Raw genomic sequence first — 23837 nt, forward strand, 5'->3', positions numbered from 1 at the left:
ATCCACTGTCTTCGCCATTCCAGGACCAGAGAAGGGACCCCAGGCTTCCCAGCCATGTCCCACGGTCCCCACTGTCTGAGCCCTGTGTCTGGATGTGGCTGTCACGTAAATACTTGGCCTTACCTGAAGAGGCAAGGCTTCCTCAGGGTTAGAAAGGCCACGATCTTGCTTTGAAACCTGGGGAGGCTGGAGTGTGCACTTGCTACCGTCCTAGGCACACGCCCTAAAGAAACTCTCGTACACCAGGAGATGCGTGAGTGTTCCCAGCAGTGTGACGTGTAATAGCGAAAACAGAAGAAACTTCGCAGGAGGGCGCGCGCCCGTTACATAACCATGTATGTAAAATGTTCCCATATGCAAAGCAATCACACTTATTTGTGATTTAAGGAAACAGGAAGTAAAACTATAAAGATATGCGTGCGATGGTAAGCCTAGGTCAGGCGGGACCTCTGAGGGGAAAGGGAATCGACCTCACGGAAAGATACAGGGGTGGCTTCCATTTTATTCCTAACACTGCCTCTCCGAAGTTGATGGTTAAATGGGGTTTAACCACTTTAAAAGCCTTCTGGACTTCTGACACTGTCAAAGTCAATGTTTCTTCAACTGTGAATTCGTTTTTTAGAGGCTGCCGGGCCCTGGGGCGCAGGGGACTCACCAAGGATGGCGAAAATGACCATGAAGAAGAGCAGCAGCAGGAGGATATCCATGAAGGGCGGCAGGGACTGGAAGATCTGCCGCAGGTTGCTGGGGAGAGAGCGGGGCAGGAAGGGGTGAAGCGGGTAGCGCTGTCTGGGACGCCACGGGCGAGCTGGGGGCCTGGGGCTCCTGATTCACACAACACTAAGTCCTGCTGCATTAGTGTTTTCCCGGAGGACTTGCACGCAGGGGGCGAGAGGGAAGACCGGGGGCAGGTGTGGCACACGCAGCCCCTCCCCCTGCTCGTAGCCCCAGCAGACAAGGGCCCTGTGACTAATGGAGGGAAGGGCAGGAGGCCAAGTGCACGGCCTTCGGCACAAGGCTTCCCCGAGCGGGACGTGGGATGCATGAAGACATTTCGGGGCCACCTACTCCCGGGACGCTTGCTTCCAGCTCTTTGACAATAGGCCTGAAGAATGAACTGCTAGCCTGCTCTCACCAACAGTGCCCCAGCCAAGAGATTTTCCAGATGGGTTCTTCAGAACTAAGCTTAACTTCAGGCTGGAGGGGAGGCTGAGTCCAGCCCCCCAGGCTCTGTGGGGGTGTCAGCCTGCTGAATCACTCGGCCTCTCAGGAGTGGCCTGCTTCGGGCTGCCGCCACTGCTGTATTTGAGCAACTAATGTGCTCAGAGAGAGAAGCCAGCTCCAGAAGGCTGCGGGGAAGACGGGAAAGAGCCCCAGACCCAGTGCCGGGAAACCAAACTGAGCAGATTCCTGCCTTCCGCTCCGTGCGGGTCGAGTGGCCGAGGGAAGTGAGCGTGCTTATGTTCTTCCAGAGTGCAGGACTGATCTTATCACTACTTGACTCACTGGGTCCTGCTCCATGGGCCCAGAGGGTCCAGGCCAGGCCAAGATAGCGACCGTCTCGTCCCCCAGGCCTTACCGCCGGACGCCTCCACAGTACCGACAGTCCACCAGGAAAATGCAGCGCAGCGCCCGGGTCACACGCACGTGGGACGTCTGCCGTACCAACACCACGATGGCCTCGACGAACTGCACCACCAGCACGGAGGTCTGGGGGAGGACAGGCACAGAGCACCATCGGCCCCTCTAACCCAGCTCCCTCCCAAATACCCAGAACAGCGGGCTGGCCAGATCCTGCCCACTCTGGCCTCAAGAGGCCCTTCCCTTCTCTCCAGCTCTCTGTCAGGCCTCCCCCAACATCAAGCAGTCCCTGGAGACAAGCCCTGTGGCCGCTGACACAGACGTGTGGTCCCAGGAGAGAGAAGCCACAGGCAGAGCTCCCAGAAGCTCGATGGGTAGTACTTCGAGCAAAACTGCCACTCTGCCCGGCCATGTCTGCCCGCCCTGCGCCTTCAGCTCTCCCCACACCGCTGGGGCCCACCGGGCATGCTGATCTGCCATTCCTGGGGCACATTCTCCTGGACAAGTATGCGTGCTTTTTATACAGCAAAGCGCACTCTGCCACATTCCTACTCACTGCACAGAGAGAGCTATAGGTTACTGGTTGTTGATCAGCGTGGGCTTGGAGGCCAGACAGACCTGGGTCTGAATCCCAAGCCTCTGGGATTTAGGTCCCATTCTCATCTGGGTGGCAGGGTGTAAACTGGGAACAGTAACACATCTCCCACAAAGGCTGTCATGCTAGGGCTTGGCACACACTAGATGCCAAATCACAGTGGCTCCTGTTGGCATCACCATGACCTCTGGAGCAAGGCTCCGTAAGACGAGGACGGGCCCCAGGGTCACACGTCTGAGTGCAGGGCTTAGCCCATGGGGGATTGTGGCATTGAACTGAAGACACGGGCTTGAAGGTGCCATGCGAGACAAGGCCATACGGAGATGGGCCCATCACCTTGACCATGGTCCGTTTGTGCCGGATGAAGGTATGGAGGCCCAGCCACCGCAACTTCATGCAGAGTTCAAACACAACCACCATCAGGGCGAACAGCTCTAGGGTCGCGTGGACCTGCAACCAAAGGGTACGGGGGAGAGGTTGCATCACCAGCCCCACTGTCTCCCTGACCGGTGGTCACACCTGGCTACCCCCCACCCCAACCCAGGCTAATCAGGTGCACTGCTCACCGGGAGCCACGGTGTGACCCATGGTCCTAAGTGAGGCAATCAGATGGTGCCCCTCCCTGGAATTTACCAGTGAGCTGTATCACAGTGGGGGGGGGGTACATTCATTCCAGCAGGGTCCCCAGGCAAGACTGGTGATCCACTGCTGCTCGTGAGGCCTCTATGACACTCCAGAGCCTCTCTGTTTTACATCAGCTCATAGTATCTGCCCTTCCAGAATGTTCCCTGTCAGGCATGCCACGTGGACACTCACGTAAATGCCAAGCCGGAGTGCGGGGACAGCAGGGGCCTCACACAGGGAGAGCAGCAGCAGGAGCAGGGCTGTGGACAGCTCCATCAGGTAGAAGAGGTGGTTGTGTGCGAAGAGGTAGGCCGCCAGTGCTTTGGCGTTCTTGGGGTGGGTGAAGAACTTGTCATTATTCTCGCCTTCCTGAGGAAACGAGAGCAGGGTGGGTGAACGGGCCTCAGGACGAGACACCTTGAGGTGCCGAGGGCAGCGGGGAGAAGGAGGCCCCTGGCAGATGAGCGAAGAGTCGGGCCAGAGATGGAAGATGATGGGAGATCAAAAGTATTATCTTTGGGGCGCCTAGGTGGTTCAGTCGGTTAAGCGTCTGCCTTCGGCTCAGGTCATGATCCCAGGGTCCTGGGACCAAGTCCCGCATCAGGCTCCTTGCTCAGCGGGGAGCCTGCTTCTCCCTCTGCCAGCTGCTCCCCCTGCTTGTAGGCTCTCTCTCTCAAATAAATAAAATCTTTTTTTTTAAACAAAATATTATCTTCACCAAACTGCACCCCTATCAGTCTGCTGATGGGGATCCTTCCTAAAAACCACCTGGAAGAATCAAAGAATGAATAGTGCCAAGAGACCGAACAGCGGCGACACATGTGAGCCCCTCAGGCCAAACTCCCGCTCTCAGAAGTGTCTGTGGAACGTAAGGAACTGGGGGTCTGGGGTGAGCAAACACGGCTGAGTCCTGGCTTCCCCGCTCCTCCCTGAAGAACGCTCAGGAAGTTCCTTCCCCCTCTCCAACTACCAATGGGCTAACACGTGTACTTACTCATAGGGTTCCTGCAAGACACTTAGGATGGTGGCTGGTATACAGTAGGCTCCTGCAGATGTTACCTGTTATTCTGATTATAAATGATACTAACATTGAGAAGGAGCCTGAGAATACCTTCACTATATATATATGTATGTTCTGCTTCCAACTTTCTTGACTATTTCACCTCATTTCCTAACCCCTGCACAAGGACAGGCCTTGCCCTGATTCCTGTGCTCCAACAGTAACGGGACAGGGGCTGACCCTTACTGAATGCCCACCAGACCAGGCACCATGCTCAGTCCCTTACCTGAGCCCTAGACCCTCCTTTACTCCTGACCATGGCCCTCTCAGGTGGGTACTTTTATTATCCCATTTGACAGATGAGAAAATCGAGCTACAGAAGCTTCAGTAGCACCTGAGCTTACGGAACTGGGCAGTCGGGTCCCGCACCCTGGCTCCGTGACGAGCCTCCGGCTGCTGATGCAGAGACTAAGTGACGGAGCCCCGGAGCGGTCTACTTGTGACTATAAGCAGATGACATTCCAGGGCCACCCCCCCATTAGGGTCAGCCTTCTGGTCATGGTTGGGGGAAGGGGAGGTGTCTTCACTGCCTCCCTGGAATTGGTGGGCCAGGGATGAGGGTCACCCCACCTCACCCGCTCCGTCACATCTGCACCCCATCCAGCAGCCAACGTGCAGTGGAAACTTACTTGGTAAGGCTCTGCATGCCTCACCTTGCTTTAGTGCTTCCGAACTGGGAGCGATGCTGCCACACCTCCCCCACCCCAACCTGGCCGGGAGACGTCCGCTCATCACCCCTGGGGGTGCTCCTGGCAACTAGTGTGCAAATCCCAGGGGTGCCACTCAACAGCCTAAAATGCACGGGAGACGCCTCCACCACAAAGAGTTATCCGGCCCCAAACGTCATGCTGAGTTGAGAGCACCTAGCTCATTCACTTCCAGCACGAATGCTCAGCATAGACGTTTCCCACTGGCTTCATTTCCTGGAGGAGAAAGTAGCGGAGCCAGAATGGACACCCAGGTCCCCCGACCCAGAGCCCTCTGGAAGCACTCCAGCTGTCCTGGAATGAGGTCAGACCTTCAACTATTCCATCTATTCGGCTCTTCTGGAATGAAGGCCACCCTCCCCATCCTCACAACCCTTATTCCAGGGAGGTGAGACTCACACACTCCACAGTGATTCCTGCCGAAGCTGCAGGCCAGCAGGAAGGAGGGCACTGGCCCAGAGGGGCGCACTGCGCTGTGGAAAGCACTCTGGCCTGGCACGGGATGTTGTCAAGTCTCACCCAGCATGGTGCCTGGGACACACAGTAGGTGTTTAATGGATGTTTGGTACGATGACCCACTCCTGCCAAAGATCAGCCCAGGAACGGCCCAGTAGCTGTGGGGCGGGGAGCTCTGACCTCGGCTGTGGTTTGCAGGGTAGTTTTGAGCGAATCACTTCCCTGAAGCCAACACATCGCTACCCTCATTACCAAAAAATAAAGACAAACCACAGACTCAACAGGGGCAGGCCAGACAAAGAGAACAAACATCCCGGCAGTCAAACAGCGGGCACGCTGGGCAAGCTTCGCTCGCAGCCCTGTGATCTGTGCAGAGTTGTGGTTTCTACCAGCACCGCCGTGGCTGGGGGGACACGCAGGGGGAGACTGGGAAGCTTCTGGCTTAGATTACTAGAAAATGCAATTCTCGGGTAATGTCTTCCAGTAAATAGCCAGGCCTGAAGGTCTGGCTAGCAGAGACCACGGACAAGGGGGCTCAGGTTTTACCTCTCAGACGAGGAATTGCCAGGGGAGACAAAAGACAAGGTCTCCAGCACCAAGGACAGAGGGAAATATTACTCATGGCACTGAATTCTGATCCAAAAACCAAGGAGAACACTGGCCTAGTTTCCTCGCTGTTGATCATAAACTAGATTAGGAGAAATAAGACGACAGGCCAGTTGTGTATGACTTCTGGCTTCGCTCTCTGCTCCCTGGGACAGAAATTCCACCCAAGAAACCAGTATTGTCTTGGAGGCACTGCGACTGCAGAGCAGAGCAGAGCACATGGCTCTGGAGGATAAGCGAGTCAACAGGTAAAACTGGGGAAGAGAGGAAACCACAGGCACCAAGTACCCTCCAAGTGGCAAGGGGCCAATGACCCAAGCACACCAACCAGCTGCTCAGCCGCAGAGCAGGAAAACAACCATCTGACACCAGCTACAGCCCCCACCCCTCAGAAACAGCCACAACCACTGTTCCCAGGCATCTGGGTTCTGCTTTTATTTTTATTATATTTCCAATGATGCATTGCTGGTAAGATCCTTCAAACAACACACAGGATTATAAGGCAGTAAAAATTCTGTCAGCCAAAGATAATCACCTTTACTATTTAGATGAGTAACCTTCCAGATGTGAGTGGGGTCTGTGCGCATGTGCATGGGCACATACAGGTATATGTTGCTATATACGTGTGTGAGCCTAAATAGGTGTGTGAGTGTGTATACATGCATAAATGTTATACAAAAATCATCGCACTACACCTGCAGTCCTGTAGTCCCTTCTTCCACAACCACATGGCCCATCTTCAAATGGATACATGTGGTCAGGTATAAAAATGAAGCAACAACGTACAGTAGAAAAAGCATCCCTGGGAGGTGAGCAAGACATGGTTTAAATCCACGCTCTGTGACTTACTAACTGGGTGGCCTTGGATTCCTTTAGCTCCCCTGAGTGTCAGTTGCTTCTATAAATGGGAGATGATCAAACCACCTTGGGGGGGGGCGCGGTTGTTAGAATGGGGCCCACTTAAAAATAGATATTTTTATTACTAATGTTCTCAGCCGCTTAAGAAGAGAAGGGATTACCAGACTTCTTAAGTCCCCCAGGCCATCCTAACTCTGTGTTTTGATCCATCCCGTGCTCTTCTCCAGCATCTAGTCAAGCTTGGAGAAGGTGACAGTGCACGGGGTGACCCTGGGGGACCCTGCCAGATCATCAACCGGCATGCCTGAGCTCGCCAAAATGTCCCTGAAACATTTCTTTCTTTTTTTTTTTTTTTTAAGATTTTTTATTTATTTATTCCACAGAGATAGAGACAGCCAGCGAGAGAGGGAACACAAGCAGGGGGAGTGGGAGAGGAAGAAGCAGGCTCACAGTGCAGGAGCCTGATGTGGGGCTCGATCCCAGAACGCCGGGATCACGCTCTGAGCCGAAGGCAGACGCTTAACCGCTGTGCCACCCAGGCGCCCCCCCTGAAACATTTCTATTGCCTTAACCTGGATCGGAACGCACCTGCTGAGGGGTACGACTCATGTGACACTGCATAAAACATGAGAAGCCTAAAGACGACTGAACGACTACCAAACAAATATCCAAACGTAACGAAATCTTTCAAAAGAAGTAACAAAACACATACTTGCAACGTAAGAGCTGCTTCAAAGAGAAAAGATTAGGGAAAATTATTATTTAAATGAATTTCAGAAAGATTCCATTTCCTCACCTAGACTCTTACTCTGTGCGCACGAGAAACAGAAATCTTACAGTGACAAGAATGGCGAGATTACAATGGCAATGCCATAGGCAGTGAGACGGGCAGTTAAGAGGCAATATCCCCTTTGGAGAACACTCGATAACTGTACGCCAAGGGCCCTAACAATGTTGATTCCTTCCATCTGGTAATTCCACTTCCTAGAAGCTTTCCTAATGACATAATCCTGGATATTAGAGAAAGAGAGAGAAATAGCTCTTTGCATAGATGGTCCTTGGATTATAATTTATAATAGGGAAATGCATAATATATAATAAGGAAAGCATAAAAAGGGAAAATATAAAGACTTACCAGGATAGTTTAAGTAAATTAGGATACATTTACCAGATATAATTATAAAGTCATTAAAATTCGTTTATAAGAGTTATAATAACATTAAGAAAAAAGCTTCTGTTGCACACTATGGAAAAAAAGGCTATACAACTGTAGATACCACATGACCTTACGATTACTTTACAAAACACATAAAACCTATGTATTATTCTTCAATAATGTTGACAGTGACTTAGGTGAATGTTTTTTTCCACAGCCCCTTTGTGCCTAAACTTACCACAACAAGCATGTATCACTTCTATAAAGTATTTATTTTAAAGAGAAAAAAACCCCCAAAACAACCAAGTACCAAGCAAGAAACAGCAAACACGAAAGCAACAGCAAGTTAATAGGAAAGGAAGAAAGGTCTCTAAGTTCCCATAGCGGGCTTACAAAGCACTGCTATAGTGTTACGTATTTAAAGAAGCCCCCCCCCCCCGCCCCCGGAGAACTGGCTGCCAGTGTGCCCCTGAGAAGGGGGACCAGGGCAGGGAAGGCCAAGTGGATAGACTCAGGGAGACTCGGGGGCAGGCAGGGCCACGTACTGGGGGTCACAAGAAAGCCCAGGCACATCACCCTCCCTATCTGGGCATGATCACATTGGCTCTCCCCATCTTATAGATGAGAAGCTCACACACGGAGTAGGGATAAGAACTGGAGCCAGAAATGAATTTCTGGGATGAACAGAGCCCTGGCTATGCGACTCGGTCAACCCGCACCAGAAACAGATTCTGATCAGAGATACTCACCTGGAGGTAGATTGCTGCCTCTTGATAATTGATCTCCCAGTTGTGTCCGGTGGGACTCTCACCCCCTGAGCCTAGACTGGGGGTCCGGGAGTCGTGGACGGCATAGCTGCCTCCATCTGCATAGGAAGAGGAGAGGGATTCACTTACAACCCCAGCTCAAGAGGATAAAGAGACCATTCACCAGTAGAAAAGGCTTGTATCCTCACACATATATCCCATTATCTACAAGTCAATGCTCCGTCCATGGAATAATAGCAAGGATTAGTGTGGCTAATTAAAAATGCTTTTCATTCTCTTGTTAAATGAAAAAGCAAGTGTAAAAGAATACATATAATGTACTACTTTTGTGTAAAAAAAAAAAAAAGGAAACAGGAAAACGTGCGGATATCTATCTTTACGAAAAGAAATAAGAAGGATAAATTTACCTCCAAGGGGTGTGGGGAGCAGCACAGAAGTCTCACTCAAAGGGAGTGATCTTTTTGAACACTTTTTTAAAAGATTTATTTATTTTAGAGAGAGAGAGAGAGAGAGTGAGCAGGAGGAAGGGGAGAGGGAGGGGAAGAGAGAGAATCTCAAGCAGACTTTGTACTGAGCGTGGAGCCTGCTGACGCGGGGCCCGATCCCATGACCCTGAGATCATGACCTGAGCCGAAATCAAGAGTCGGACGCTTAACCAACGAGTCACCCAGGCGCCCCTTTTTTTTACACTTTTGACTTTTGGAAGCATGTTAATATTCTACTTGGTGAAAACAAAAATAATTGGATTTGTTCCCTGGTGCAGGGTCATCTGTATTTTTTCCCTGCTGACACCCATGCCTCTACTTCCAATAACACTGACCCCATCTGCCTTCGGAGAACATCCTCTCCCTACTCTCCACCCATTCTTTGTCTCTGGCCGGCTCCACCCTTGGCTCCGGGGCAGGTGCCATAAAAGCACCTCGTTTCCCCAGACAGTCATTGGCCCAGGCAGGGATGCTGTCCCAAGCCCAGCCAATGAGGACTGAATTTGGACCTTTCCCTGGACCGCTCGGGAAGGAGGGGCTCTTCCCCTGCTGCTGCGGGTAGCTGCCTCCCCATCACGTGAGGGAAGCCTGCCTGAGAAGAAAGCCAACAGAGAACAAAAGAATCACAGAGGTAACATTAGTTCCACCCCAGCATTGAGATGTACCTGATATCCACCTCCTGGCATTTCCAAAATCTGAGCCTATAAAGATCCTCTTATACTTAAGCCTGTCTGAATTGAGTTTGTCCCAACCCTCAAGTGTGTCTACTGATACATGGTAAGCAAAGGCACCAAGAAATGACTTTCAACAAATTAATTTATTGGAAACTTTTATCATCATCTAGGATGAGAATCTGGTTGCCCACAATTCACACTCAAACTGATTCACCTACAGAAAAATAATGAAGTATGTTTGGATAAGGAGATACGCAGAGGTGGTAGGAAGCAAATGTGTAAAGCTCACCACCAGACAGGAAAGGGGAGGAAAGTGGCAGGGGTCCTAAGGCTGCAGGGTCATACCTGGTCCTTCTACACTTGAACTGCCAGCCAAGGGCAGTCGGGTCCTGCAAAGCTCTTCTTCACCCACTTCTAAAAACAATTTTAGGTAGGTATGTTTGAGACACAGTAAAGCGCACAATTTGCTATGTTCCGATATATGCACACACTTATGAAACCATCACTACAATCAAGATCCCACATCCAACACCCCTTCAAGCCCCGCCCCTGCCCATCGACACCCAGGCAATCACTGATCTGCACTGTCACTGTTAGCTGAATCTGCATCTCAGAATGTTACACAGATGGAATCACCGGGTATGTATGCTTTTTTGGTTTGGCTCTCCCTCAGCGTCACTACTTTGAAACTCATCCATGCTGAATGGTGTTATCGGTAGCTCATTCCAGTGTCTTGGCTGAGTAGTATTCCACTGTACGGACGTACCACAGTTCATCCGCTCACCTGTTGGCGGACAGGCTGCTTCCAGTTTGGGGCTGTTTCAAATGAAGCTGCTATGAACATGTATGGACACACACTCTCAATTCTTTAGGGTTAATACCTAGGGGGTGAAATAGCTAGATCATACATTTAACTTTTTTAAGAAACTGCCAGGGGCGCCTGGGTGGCACAGCAGTTAAGGGGCGCCTGGGTGGCACAGCGGTTAAGCATCTGCCTTCGGCTCAGGGCGTGATCCCGGTGTTATGGGATCGAGCCCCACATCAGGCTCCTCCGCTGGGAGTCTGCTTCTTCCTCTCCCACTTCCCCTGCTTGTGTTCCCTCTCTCGCTAGCTGTCTCTCTGTCGAATAAATAAATAAAATCTTAAAAAAAAACACAAAACTGCCAGACTGTTTTCCAAATGACTTGCACTGCAGGGGAGCCCCCGTTCCTCCACACCCTCACCCACACCTGGCATGCTCAGTCTTCTTAATCTTGACCGTTCTAATGCTTTTAACATGCATTAGGACTAATAATCTCGAGCGTCTTTTCATGCGCCTATTTGCCATTTGTAATGTTTTAGTTAAAGCCTCTTCAAATCTTTTACTGGTTTCTTTTTTTGGGTTATTTTCTTATTTGTGAATTTTGAGAGTTCTTATCTATACACATACATGCATTCTCAAAATATACACCAGTCTTTATCTATTATTAACATATTTACTCCAGCGTTTGATTATTTCTGTTGATTAGTGATTAGTGTGGCTTTTTCCATTCCTTTACTTTTAATCTCTTAGTGTCTTTTTATTTAAACTGTGTTTCTTGGAGGCAGCATATAGTTTGATCCTGCTTCCCTCCCCGATCTGATAATCTCCTCCTTTTAATTGGACTATTTAGATCACTCACATTTAATGTAATTATTGATAGGGTTAGGTTTAAATATATCGTCTTGCTATTTTTTTTATAGTTGTGCCATCTGTTCTTTGTTCCCTTTTTCTGCCTTCTTTTGGATCACTGAATATTTATTATGATTCCATTTTATCTCCTTTGTTGGCTTAGCTACAATGCTTTCTTTTCTTATTTAGAGGTTGCTTCAGGGTTTACGGTACACATTTTTAATTTACCACAGCCTATTTTCAAGTGATACTGTGTCACTTCACGCATAGGATAAGAACCTTATCCTTTTAACAGTGCACTTCCCTCTCTCCCTTCCCAACCTCAGGCTTCTGGAAATGCAGAGACTTCCAGTTCACAGACCTACTCCACGCTGAGCTTCATCTCCATTGCTAGGATGTGTAACTAGGAAGATCCTTCTGGAAGGGGCTGCACCAATGAAGCACATAAGTCAGGAGTTAACACTCCTTGCAGGCTCTGTGTTCTGTGCTCCATGCTGACGTAATCCTCACAACCCCAAGTGGTATGTACTATCATAAATGCTACTGCACGAGGAGGTTAAGCAACTCAGCCACGGTCACCCAGCTCTAAGGGGCAGCCTGGCTCCAGAACAGATGGATTTAACCACTATGCTCTACGACCACCCTCTAAGAGACAGGAGTCTGGGAAGAAGGACAGCTGACAATGGTTTTAAACCAGTGGTAACAAACATTTGTTGAGGCTTCCTGCATGCCAAAACCTATGCTGTGGCAGATTGTATTTTCCAAATCTAGCCACAGCATGATCTTTCATCCTACGTGCTCGTCTAGAACCTTGCCACTTCCCCACAAACAGGTGGAGCCTGTGTCTCCCTCTTGAAACCAGGTGAGACTTTGTGCCTGTCTTGACCAACGCAGGATGGAGGACATAATGCTAATGACTTCTGAGGCTAGGTCATAAGGCCCCACCTTTTTCTACTGGGACCCTTGCTCCTGGACCCTAGCCACCATGTTGTGTGGTGGACAGGCCCATGGAGAAGAAGCAAGGCCCCCTGTCCACAGCCCAGCTGAGTGCCCAGCCAACAGCCTGCAACTTGCCAGTCAGCTGAATGAGCCATCTCAAAACCAGATCCTCTAGCCCCAGACAAGTGTCCAAACTGACGCCGTGTGGCACAGAGATAAGCCCCTCCATTGGGCCCTACCCAAACTGCAGGTTCTTGCTCAAAATATCTCAAGGCAGTATCTTCAGCACTGTGTTTTAGGATGCTCTGCTGTATAGCGATAGATAACTGACACGTATCTAAGTGCTTTCTACCAACTGACCTGTGCAATGCTCCCGACAAGCCTATGAAGGAGGTACTATTATTCCCCTTCAGACTTGAGGAAACTAAGCTGCAGAAAGGCCAGGCACATTCCTGAGGCCAAGCAGCGAGCGGGAAGCAGGGCTGGGACACCGAACTGGGTGGTTAGTTCCTCATCAGCAGGCTACGTGCCTCTCAAGAAACGGAAGCCTAGAAAGGGTGTCAGGGTAGTGCCAAAAGGCTGAAACACAGAGCTGCAGTCCCGTCCCTCAACGACGTTACAAGCAGGAGGAGGCACATCTGGCTGCAGCTCGCCCTTGACCATTCTGGTCCTTCGCTGCCCGAGGCCGACACTCCCCGACTCCACTCCCAGTGTCCATTTCTGGAAGAATGAAGCCCTAGGCGCAGACAGGAGAAGGTCAAACCTCCTTCCTGGATGTGCTGGTGTGGACCAGGGAAGCAGGAGCCGGAATGGGCCTCCCCAGTAGGAGAAGCCGCCGGCAGGCAGCTAGACGGTGCTGTGACCTCTCGTGCCTGCGCTCGTCCTCCGCGACCTTCACACGCCGCAGCAGGAGCCTGGCCCGCGCCACAGCAGTCCTAGGTGAAAGAAATAACGGGGCCGGTGTGGGGTGGGCGGCGATGAGCCGACACAGATGGCAGCGGACATTAGTGCCACTCTCCCAGCCGGTGCCGGATGCTGGCATCTGTGTGAGCCCCTGCCTCAGAGGCCCTCCGTGCGAACCTCCTCAGCCCTTCCTCCCTCTTGGGGCTCTCAGCAGATGGATCCAGCTTCTTCCTCCCACCCAGGAGATCCCTCAGCCCTCCTAGTTCCTCCCCTCTAGCCTTCCCCACTTCGACCGCACACCACTGTGACCGGGGGTGGGGTGGGGTGGGGGGCGGCTATAGTATCCTCCAGCGCGAGTCACTCCTTGCTACCCGCGCACCTCACTCACACCCACACCAGCGGCTTTGCAGGTGCCCTCTGGCATCTTCTCCTCAAAGCCACAAACAACAGCTCCCTCCCATTTCTGAAATCCACAGGGACCACTGGGACGGGGAGAAGGAGCAGGCTTCCAGCCTTTGATGGAAAGCTTTGACACTGCCTTTCTCTCCATCATCCTGGCCAGTGAGTCACCGGCTCTGGCAGGGCTCCTCTCCCAAACCCATTTCCACTCCCCACCCTCGCTGGCCTCCTGCCTTTCACCTACAAGACAGCACTAGCCATCGGACTGGCTCCACTGCCCCAGGCTTTCCAGGCCACCTGACCCCAGGCATCTTGTTGGAGGATGAGGTCAGCAAAGCAGCAATCAGACTGTGCTCTGCTGCTTAAAATCTCATAATGGCTTGCCATCAGGAAAAATTCAGACCTCTTTGCCCTGCAAGGAGCTGATACGCATCCGGGCAAGCAAGGGTCTTTAGAATCGCGTTCCTTCCCAAGCTCTAACAGACGGGTGGCTCGTCAGCCTGGCGCTTACAGGCTGGGCTCCAGAGGGCAGCTGGTTACTATGGAGCACTGAGGACGTGGGGGCCCCCACGTGACAGGGAGCACTGCAGAGATAAAACACGTGCTCCACAGCCACGGATCACACAGGGCTGGCTGGTGTGCAAGAGCAGACGTGTAACAGGGCTGCAAAGGGCAGAACGAGGACCCCAGAGGGGATGTCACAGGGAGGGCCTTGCCACCAAGCAGAGCTGACCAACGATGCCCTGGGGAGAGGGGGCTTTAGCTGTCATATTTGCTTTGCTAAAGTAAGTTAGTAAATGCTAGGCCCTATTATATATAGCTGGGTACATGGTTGTTATTTTATTCTAAACATGATCTATAAGTTGGAAATAATTCTTCATAAAATTATTTTAAACCAACTATTGAATTGTTTGTGCACTCATGTATTTGGTGGGCATCCCCAGGGGCGGAGGGAGGTGCCCAGGTGCCCTGGGGGGAACCGGAGGTACCTGGAGAGCCCCGGCCCTGCAGCAAGGGTCCCATCACCACGGGGCCTCAAGAAGAGGTTCCACAGCCATCCATGGGGATATTTCAACAGAAAGGAGGTTCACCCAGCGAGCGGGGAGTTGGACCAGCTGCCCTTGCAATTCCCAGCATCTGTATATTTCCCGGTACATAGAGACTCCGAGGGGACAGGCAGGTAAGGGCAGATGGCCTTAAAAACAACTCAAATTCAGGAGCTTCCCATGGGGGGGGGCAGCCACCTAGACCCTGCCAGTTATCGACAGGCTTCCAATACCGCCTGGCTGCACAGATAGGGTAAGGGCGTCTCTTAGCACACTCATCCTTCCAGCTCCCCTGAGTAACCGCAGCCCCACAGATCTACATAGCCTTGAGCTCAGCAACTCAGCTTCTGCCCAAATAACAGACTCTTGCACCTACAGCGCCGGTCCCCTGTGCTGGGCACCCTCCTACGCACTCCATATACATAAGAACTTCATCCTCCCAATGGACCATGATTGTCCCCATTTTACGGATGAGGCAACGGCTGCCCAGAGCGATGTGTGAACTTGCCCCGGGTCTCACATGTTTAGAAAGCGAACCAGGTCTGTGTTCGGAAGCACCATGCTAAATGCAGTGGAGGGTCACCCCATGTGCTCGGGCAGGTGGGGAGCGGGGGCGTGAATGGTGTATTATGGGCTGGGAATCAGAGTCCGCATTTGGACACTGCCATAGTCATTGGCCGGGCTGCTGCATTTCCTTTTCCTGGTGATTCTTTCTCCTTGTGTTTGTGAGTTTGAGAGCACTGCATAGATTTGGGGGTACTTTCTGCTGCTCATCTTAGAAACAATGACTGTCAGATCTGGAATGGATGGTAAAGACCACTTAACTCAATGCCCACCTTTCAGAGGTGGGAGACTGGGGGCTGGGGAGTGGGCAGGAGAGCCCAGTCTAGCACTCCCGCCTCCTGGCTCGCCCTCCAGAGCCACTGACCACTCACCCCTCACTAGCTGTGAGAGCCATCAAAGAGAAGCGACCGGGCCTCACACAGACTGCCATTCCCAGTGGCTGGAGCACTTGGGACGCCTAGTGAGGGCGGCGAGTGAATGACAGACAGGCAGAAGGTCTTGGTGGGGTGGTGGGAAAACATTTTCCTTGACCTAAAGCTCTGAGCAAGCAGCTACACCCATAGGAAACCCAGAGCAGGAAGGTTCCTTGGAAGTCAGGAGGCTTAGCCCCTCATATGCCCTTCATTCATTACGCTGACTGACGCCCAGATACCGGTTGCACCCGGCCCGTGAGATCCCACAGCTTATCCGCTCCAGCCCTGTGCATGGCCCAAGCCACCTCTCCCCCAGGGAAGCACAACCCCTTCTGCCAGCTGGGCTCCCTGCCCCCTGCCCTGCCTCTATCTAGTCTCTAGGCCAGTCAGAGAAGTCCTTTGTTGTATGTGTGTGTGTGTTTTAAGTAAACTTTGTAGTTCAGTGTAACAATAATCCTTTAAAAACCTAAGCCAGATGATTTCACTCCTCTGCTCCAAATAGACTGCAGCCTCCAGCTCTCGAGAACGGTCCTTCCCGGATTTAAAATGGCCTATGAGACTGAGACATCTTGCCCCACCCACGCTCTGGCCTCCTTATTGTCCTGCGACAGGCCTGGAAGGTTCTGCCTAGGGGCCTCTGCACTTCCTGTTCCCTCTGCCCTCCCCGGGTTTCTCACATCTTTGGAAGTCACTGGCACGCCCTGTCCTCCTTATGCGGCTCTGCGCTTCCCCCTGGGGTTGTATCACCACCTGGAAAGGCATTTATTTACTTCTTGGCCTGTTCAGTGCCTGTTTCCCTGCCTGGAATGTCAGCTCTGTGAGGCCAGGGACTTTTGTCTTGTTGTGGAGTCCCCAGGGCCCAGAACAGTGCTGGACAGGATGGACACAAACATCTGCATTGAAGCGAAATGAAGCTCCTCCCCAAAGATTCCAGAATCACACTCCCTGGCCGGTGACCGGGGGGCAGGGCCCAGGAAGTATGCACAGAGCTTGGCAGGAAGGCTCCCTCAGGACTACAGTGCGAGTGCCAGAGGGCGTTGAGGGGCAGTGACTTGATCTCAGCGTTTTTCTAAAGATCATTCTTTTAAGGATTTGCTGGAGAGGCACTATTTCGTGTAAGAGTAATTCAGGGCAAAACCTTAAAAAGAAAAGGAAAAATATGACTGGCAGAGCCAAGAAGAAAGAATGGAGGAGTCTCCCCTCCAGGGCGGACTTTGTTCTAACCATTCAACCTGATGCTTGCTCAGAACACAGAACTTGGCTTGCTCACTAGGTCCCCAAAGGCAAAGCCCCACAGCTTGTTTATGGCTCTTATATGCGGGGAGAGCTGAAAGGCCGTGGGGGGGGGGGTGCGGTGGACAGGCTGCAAGGCTTTTCAGGAAAGCCATGGGAGATTTCACAGAGCTCCCTCACACCTGGCTCCAGCAGCTGGGCGGCACATTTAGGGATTATACAAAGGGCGCAAATGGAAGGCAGGGAGCCCCTGGCTTGCCCTGTTCCTTTTATAGGCAGGCCTCACGCAGAGGGGGCAGCCCTGCAGCCAAGCCCAGAAGCACTTTCAGTGCACCGCAAATGGGGGGGCTGGGGCACCACGTGGGTCCTAATTCCCTGCCCCCGAACACTGCTTCCCACTTCCTAGGCTGGAAAAGTAGCCACGGAGGTGATGGAAATGCTCCAAATCCCAAGTGCTTCATTGCTGCAGTATAAGGCATGTTCAAAGGCTCAGCAGCTCCCAAGAGGGGCAGGACAATTACAGCCCATAAAGGAGGGAAGGCAGGGGTGCGGGGGGCAGGTCAGGGGCCAGAGGGTCGAGGGGGCAGCTGAGCCCAAGCACAGACGGTGGGCCTGTGGTTCAGATGGTGGGGAGCCTGGGGGCACAAGGCCCTGCCTGTTGGGGAACAGATCCCTGTGGGCTTCCTTAGGAAAGACTCCCTCAAAGCAGGATGTGAGAGGCGGCACAGGGACTCCTAGTTCCCCTGACTGGTCACTACTGGGCATGAAGTGCCAGGGGATAACATGTCCCCACATCCTGGTTACGGCTCACACATCCTGCCCACTGGGTCTCCTCCGGATCGTCTGCCTGGGGAGCCTCAGACCCTGGGGGCTGCAAGCAGCCACCTGCCCTGCCCGCCTACACCTGCCCACCCTGGTTGAATCTGCACTTCCTGGGAGAAATACCGGCCCCCAGGCCTCCAGGTGAATGGCTGGTGCTCCCATGGGTGCTCCTTGCACAGGAGAGTCCTGGATAACAAGCAGTCAGGGGGGCTCTCACCACAGCACCCCAGGTCGGGCCCAACCGACCTCATGAGAATTAACACATGCGACCTCAGACTTTGGCACCGTCCTCACCCGGAGTAGGGTGGGCTCTTCCAGGTGAGCTGGAAAGGCAAGGTCAAGGCATACCGCAAGGGCCCAGCTGGTGGAGACGGGATGACCTCACCACGGGGCCGTCGGGGACCTGGCCCTCCACCACCTCCTCCAGAAAGACAATGGCTGGCAGCCCTGGCCTCCGCATGTCCAGGTTCCTGGGAGGCGGCCGGACTGACTGGGAGTGGGAGGGACAAAGGGAAAAAGACACAGCAGGTGCAGGAGGGTGGGAGGAGCAGGCTTCCAGGCCCTCCCAGCAAGCCAGCTTCTCCAGTGGCTCTTGCTCGCAGGAGGTTTTAAAAGAGGTTTTAAAAGGGCCGGAGGAAGCTGACCAGGAACATTCTTGGCAACCAGTAAGATCCCATTCTGTGCCTCCGGGGAAAGTTCCCGAAGAGAAACATTTTGTTCTGCACCTCTGCTGCCCTGGGCAGAGAATGCTCCTGTGAAAACGAGGCTGGGCCTCTTGCCTCTTCAGACGAAGACCTCAGCCACTAAAGATTCATGCAACACCCACTCCTTAACTACCCTCCCTGAATCCTGGCAACCAGCCCCGGGAGATGAACATAAAATCACTGGCTGAAAGAAAAAGCCCAGGCAGGCATTAGAATACGAAACAACAGTAACAAAAAACTGACTCCAAGTAGGAAAGTTCCCCATTCAGAGGACAGGCCGCCAAACCAGGATGACCTGTTTGCACAGATGGTAACGCTTCCTCCGTGCTGATGTAACAGGGCCCAGACGCTCCCTGCAAAACAGCTGGCTGCTTTGCATGCAGCCTCTGAAATGACCCTGCGGGGAATCCAAGGTTTCCGTTCGTTCGCTGGAGCACAGCGTGCAGCAGCATCCTGGCGGGGCTGGGTAAATAGAAACAGTTTCCATATGCCGCCATAAAGCTGCACCGGGGAAAGAGGGAAAGAACGGGCAGAGGGCTTCTGTGATCCAACCCCCGCCCAGCAAGGGCAGGGTCTGCGTGGGCTGGGGAAGCCACCGAGACCTTCCTCTGAGGCCTAGGACCAGAGGCTGCTGTGGATAAAAGGCCTATGAGCTCCGGGATGGCGAGGAACACCAGACTGTGACGGCTGCTGGGCAGGTGTATGCCGAGATCTCATTCCATCTCTGCTCCTTTTCCTTCTGCTCCTCTTATATGTGCACGACCTCGCCCATTCTCAAACACACACACAGGCCCTGCACATTCTCTTCAAACCTTGCTCCCTACTGGGCCCCTCCCCTCCCCCGGTTCGCCTGTCGGAATCCCTAGAGCCTCAGTTTCTCCACCCATTAACTGGGACTGGGGCCAGCTGTGCTCCGGGCAGCACAGACAAAGCACCCGGAACCCTCCGGAAACCAGTGCCCACCCGAATGACAATGAGCCATCACCCAACCGTTCACCAGTTGTCGCTGAGAGCCCCACTCCATGGGAAAAAACTCAAAGAGCAGAGGAAAATAAACCAGAGTGACACTGATGAGTTTTCCGGGCACTGCTTCTGCTGCTGGCTGGCTCTTCAAAGGCCCCCAGATAAAAATCGGGCAAGAGACACCCTGCCGCAAGAAAGCAGAGTGCACACTTCCTCCTGCTCAGGCCTTCTCTTTCAGATGACTGGTTGCGAGATGGTGTGGGAGGTAGACCCACGTTATCAGTGCACCCTAGGAAAGACTGCAAACACAGACAGAGCCCCGGGCAGATATACTGACCTCCAGAAAGGCGAGGACTGGCACTGAGCCAACGTAGCTGAATCACTGGCCTCATGCCCAAAACCAGTCCTGCCAAAGGCTCAGGCCAAGAGGAGGAAAGGAAAAACAAAAGGCTCAACTAGGCCAGTACTATGGGTCAAGCACTGTTCTAGAAGGAGGAGCCTTGGTTTGGAAGTAGCCAGGATAATGCCCTGTGCCACTCAACTTCGCTTCTGGCCAGCTCACAAAGACCGACGTGGCCAAATCCAGAGAGAGTCTCTGGATACAGGAGGTCAGCCACAGAAGGGCCTTGAACTGGCAGGGAAATGGCTAGAAGGTTGAGAGCAGTAGCTGTAAACAGAGGTTCTTGGGAGGGACTGGGGACATGAGTGCCTCTTAGTAATTAAGGGTAGTGATTACTGCCCCAGGTGCTCACCCCTAGCTGGCTACTCAGTGCACTCGCACCCTGACGTTGCAAACATAACCTTGACAGCCACTCTCCAGGCTTCATAAATCATGCAGTCATCTGGTGGAGAACAAGGGAGGGTGGAATTTTAAAAGGCTGGCCTTCCTGATATAAATATGGTTTAATTTAAAGACATTTATTTAGCACCTACTGTATAGTAGCCATTGTGCCAGGTGTCAGATTTGAAAAAGTCAAACCGTGTACTTTGTCCTCATGGGGCTCACCATCAGGAGGCAAGAGAAGGAATGTGATTCTGGTGCACTAAAGTCACTTCTTAGTTACAACAACCTAGAAAAGAGTACGAGAACTGCCCTCCACGGGGGCTCATGGGCAGAGGCGGGGGGATTTAGGCGTGATGTCTGGGCCAATGCTGAAGGATGAAGGACGAAGACAGTTCACAAGGGGGATGCGATGGGGTGAGGGGAACATTCCAGAAACAGGGACGGTCATGCATAAAGCTCAAAGAAGCAAAAAGCAGGGCATGTTTGGGAAATTTGAGAGGGTTAGGTGATCCTGAAGCTGACCCAGGCAGAGACCAGGCAGGAGGAGCAGGACCCGCTGAGGGAGACGGGCTGGAGCCAGTGGGTTCCAAAGGGAAGTAACCTGACCAGGTGTGCCGATCGGAAACACGTGAGGAGGTGGCCGGTCTTGGTGACCCTAGCAACCACACCTACAAATGCCTCGAGGCAAAACTGCAAGTTCGCTCTCCCAGGGCAACACCGTGAGCGCACCTGTGTAGGGCAGGTGCCTCGCTGGGAGCCCCCAAAGCTCACCTCCACTGCCTAAGCCTCCTTACCACCTTGCGCTGGCCACTACTGCGAGCCCCAGCATCACCCCCCACTTCTGCTAGGGCGGAGAGGGAGCAAGCGGTTGCCGGATGCCTGCGGGAAGGATGGGATTTCTCCTTCCTTCATCCGTCAATTCCAAGACTCGAATTGGAATGCTGCTTCCTGCTCCTGTGTCACTGGGTTTCTGGAAACAAAGGGCTTTCACTGGTACCGATCACCCATCACTGTTTGCTGAGCACCTACCATGTGCAAAGTGCTTCGGGTGCCTTTAAAAGACATTTGTTAGGTCTGCGTACCCACAAAAGCCCCCCCTTCATTGCTTCTCTCTCTCTCTCTCTCTCTCTCTCTCACACACACACACACACACACACACACACACACACAGAGGCTGCAAGCCCCACTCTGTTTACCCAATGAGGAGTGCAGCACCTGTGCGAACATCTGTCCCGCGTTCACTTGGAAGCATCAGAAATGCTAATTGTGAACCACACGGGGCCGAGGAAGGGAGCTATGGAAGAGTGTGCGGGGAGAAGAGGCATCTTTCACCACATGCGGCACTTCTGGAGCCCCTACAAGAGGTCAGCAGACAAGCAGCATTCAGAGGACGAGTCTGGCTATGAGACTCACCCTCCACGATGCCCCTGTTGCGTCAGCTGATGCGTCAGCACAGCTCGGAGGTCTGCACCAGCCCCTGCTTGGGAGCACCTGCCGGGTTGGCTGGACCCAGCTTTCACAAACACTGGCCACGCCCCAGCATCTGGACCTTCTGTGGCTGCTGGCAGTTATGCTTGGAAGAGCAGCAATGAGGAGTGAGGTAGCCAGAGGCCTGGGCCTCTTGGGGAAGTGACAGTGGTCGGAAGCCGACATCCTGCAGAGAGCTGGAGGGCTGAGGCATGCCACTTGACAAGAGACCTGCGCTTGTCTAGCTCCTGCTGCACCCACAGGAGCCAAGTGGGGTCCGAGAGCCTGTGCAGTCGGCGGTCAGGCACTGCCCTCGTCCTCCTCTTCCTTTTTCCTCAGTTTCCCTTCCTGTCAAGTGGGGCAGGCAGCCCAAAAGAGGCATCACGGATAAAGAAAAATACAATGGAAACCAAGAAGCCAACCTGATGAGTGGGCGAGAGACAGAGCTGCTTGAATTACACAATCCCTGTAGTGCGCCCGGGATGGTGGTCAAGTGAGTGAACACATTATTCCTCCATTTTCCATTTAAGAAAATGCCCAAACCAGCCAACATTCCTTAAGAGGAGGTCAGGGAATTTAACAAGAGGAAGAGCACGTTCACGCCCTCCATCCAGAGTCCTTAAATTGCCTACTCAGGGCTCAGGAAGGGGCAACATCGCCACTTTGTTCAAAATGAAACCCTGATACTTTATTATTACTTATTGTTTCCACTTCCTGAGTTGGTCCTAGGCCATGTTATATGGAATTTCCAGCTTAACCTTTGTGTCAACCCTGAATGGAGGTATTCTTATCCCCATTTCACAGATGAAGAAACCGAGGCTCAGCTCCTCACCCGAGCCTGCACAGCTACCAGCTGGTGACGCCAAAATTTCAACCCCATCCTTTGCTGTAGACCGAGAGTCCCTGGAGAAACAGTAGAATGTTGCAGAGTGCCGGCAGACAACATCGCCCACCCAACACACACACGTTTCTAAGGGCCTGACAACTCCCCAAGCAAACCCTGTCTCCAGACTTGTGAGTCTCTAGACACGCTGGGCACGCCACACATGAAAACAGCACAAACTAGCCTGCAGCACCAGCACACGGGCCAATGGGCCTGCAGGCTGAGCGGGCTCTGGTACTGAACAAATCTGGGCCCTGTCGAGGCGACCAGACCGGCCTTGGGGTGCGCCGTAAAAACTGCAATTGCAGACGACGAGGCCAGCCAGCCAAGTGTGAACAGCCGAGCCCGCAAGAAGAGGGCACCCTCGGGAGTCATAGAGAGGAGGCATCACGCTTGTCGACGACCACCCACAAGTGAGAGCCAACACATCCGGCAGCTTGGAGGGGCTCCAAGCCATTATCCAGCACTGCGCACCATCACTCTGCCCAAGCTGATTTTCAGCAAGAGCTAAAGGAATAAAATAAAAAAAAATTTTTTTTTAAATAAATACCCAATCCAACAAAAAGAGAGATTATAGCAAGAGAAAAAAGGCAGCCTACTAATGGCAGGGTGGTGGGGTGAGGGGTGGGAAGGTGGGAGCTGAGCACCCCAGGCTGCCACGGCAATTATGGGACATGTATGGGCTCCCGGAGAAGCACAAAGTGCTAGAACCATCCAAAAAGTCAGCTCTTCCCAGAGGCAACAGAGACCAGGCCCTGCCTGGACTATTTCTGACCCGTCACATGTGTATGAGTCTCCTTGTCACCCCAGATGGCTCCAGGAGCTGGCTACACTGTGACCCACAGAGTCACTTGGGGCCTTTGATGTTCTGTGAACCTGGTGAGTCACTCCCAGATATGTTATTTCACATCTATTTATAAAGTGCTCAGGCTATGAGTAGAAAAGACACGGTCTCTGCCTTTGCAAAACTTATACTACTAGAAAGAGGTACATCTGTGCCCCACATCAACACCCAAAACAACAGCAGCTACCCAGACGTTACACTGTGGGGGGCACTACGCCTTCCTCCCCTGTCCAGCCGCCTCCAACGGGCATCACAGGGACACTCGAAAGACATCCACAAACAGGTTAAACCCTGATTGAAAGGAACTTGGTTTATAATACTCAACTCGACCCAGGATGAACTCAGGGGTATTAATCAGACTATGAAGATGCTTTGCCGAACTCAGCCCTCTTGCCCATATTTTAAATTATCTACTTCACCAAAATTCCATTTTCTTACAACCTTTAGGAATCCATCATGGCACAACACGAACCTCGATTCAGTCTGTAAGACATTAATCAAATCTATCACACGCAGGTGCTGGGAAGGGAACAGGCCTCTGCACCTGGAAAGCAGAGAAGGAGGTACAGACAGTGTAGAGAATGGGAGGGTGTGGACCGGCAGCCACTACCCTAACTGGTTAGGGAGGCTTGGGGAAGGCTGGGTGGAAGAAC

General features: G+C 52.6%; 1 protein-coding gene across 2 annotated transcripts in view; it reads right to left on the bottom strand.

The window, feature by feature from the left end:
- TPCN1 (two pore segment channel 1) overlaps positions 1 to 23837 on the bottom strand; it is a 58815-nt gene that overhangs the window by 21147 nt on the left and 13831 nt on the right. For both annotated transcript variants that reach the window (XM_040619899.1, XM_040619900.1), the window contains exons 3-7: positions 8393 to 8508; positions 2993 to 3169; positions 2513 to 2626; positions 1580 to 1710; positions 656 to 744 (exon numbers count right to left, since the gene is read on the bottom strand). In XM_040619899.1, coding sequence (XP_040475833.1) covers positions 656 to 744; positions 1580 to 1710; positions 2513 to 2626; positions 2993 to 3169; positions 8393 to 8508 — 627 coding nt within the window. The remainder of the gene's footprint in view (positions 1 to 655; positions 745 to 1579; positions 1711 to 2512; positions 2627 to 2992; positions 3170 to 8392; positions 8509 to 23837) is intronic.

This window comes from Ursus maritimus, unplaced genomic scaffold (genome assembly GCF_017311325.1).
Source record: "Ursus maritimus isolate PB19 unplaced genomic scaffold, ASM1731132v1 scaffold_33, whole genome shotgun sequence".
Taxonomy (NCBI): Eukaryota; Metazoa; Chordata; class Mammalia; order Carnivora; family Ursidae; genus Ursus; species Ursus maritimus.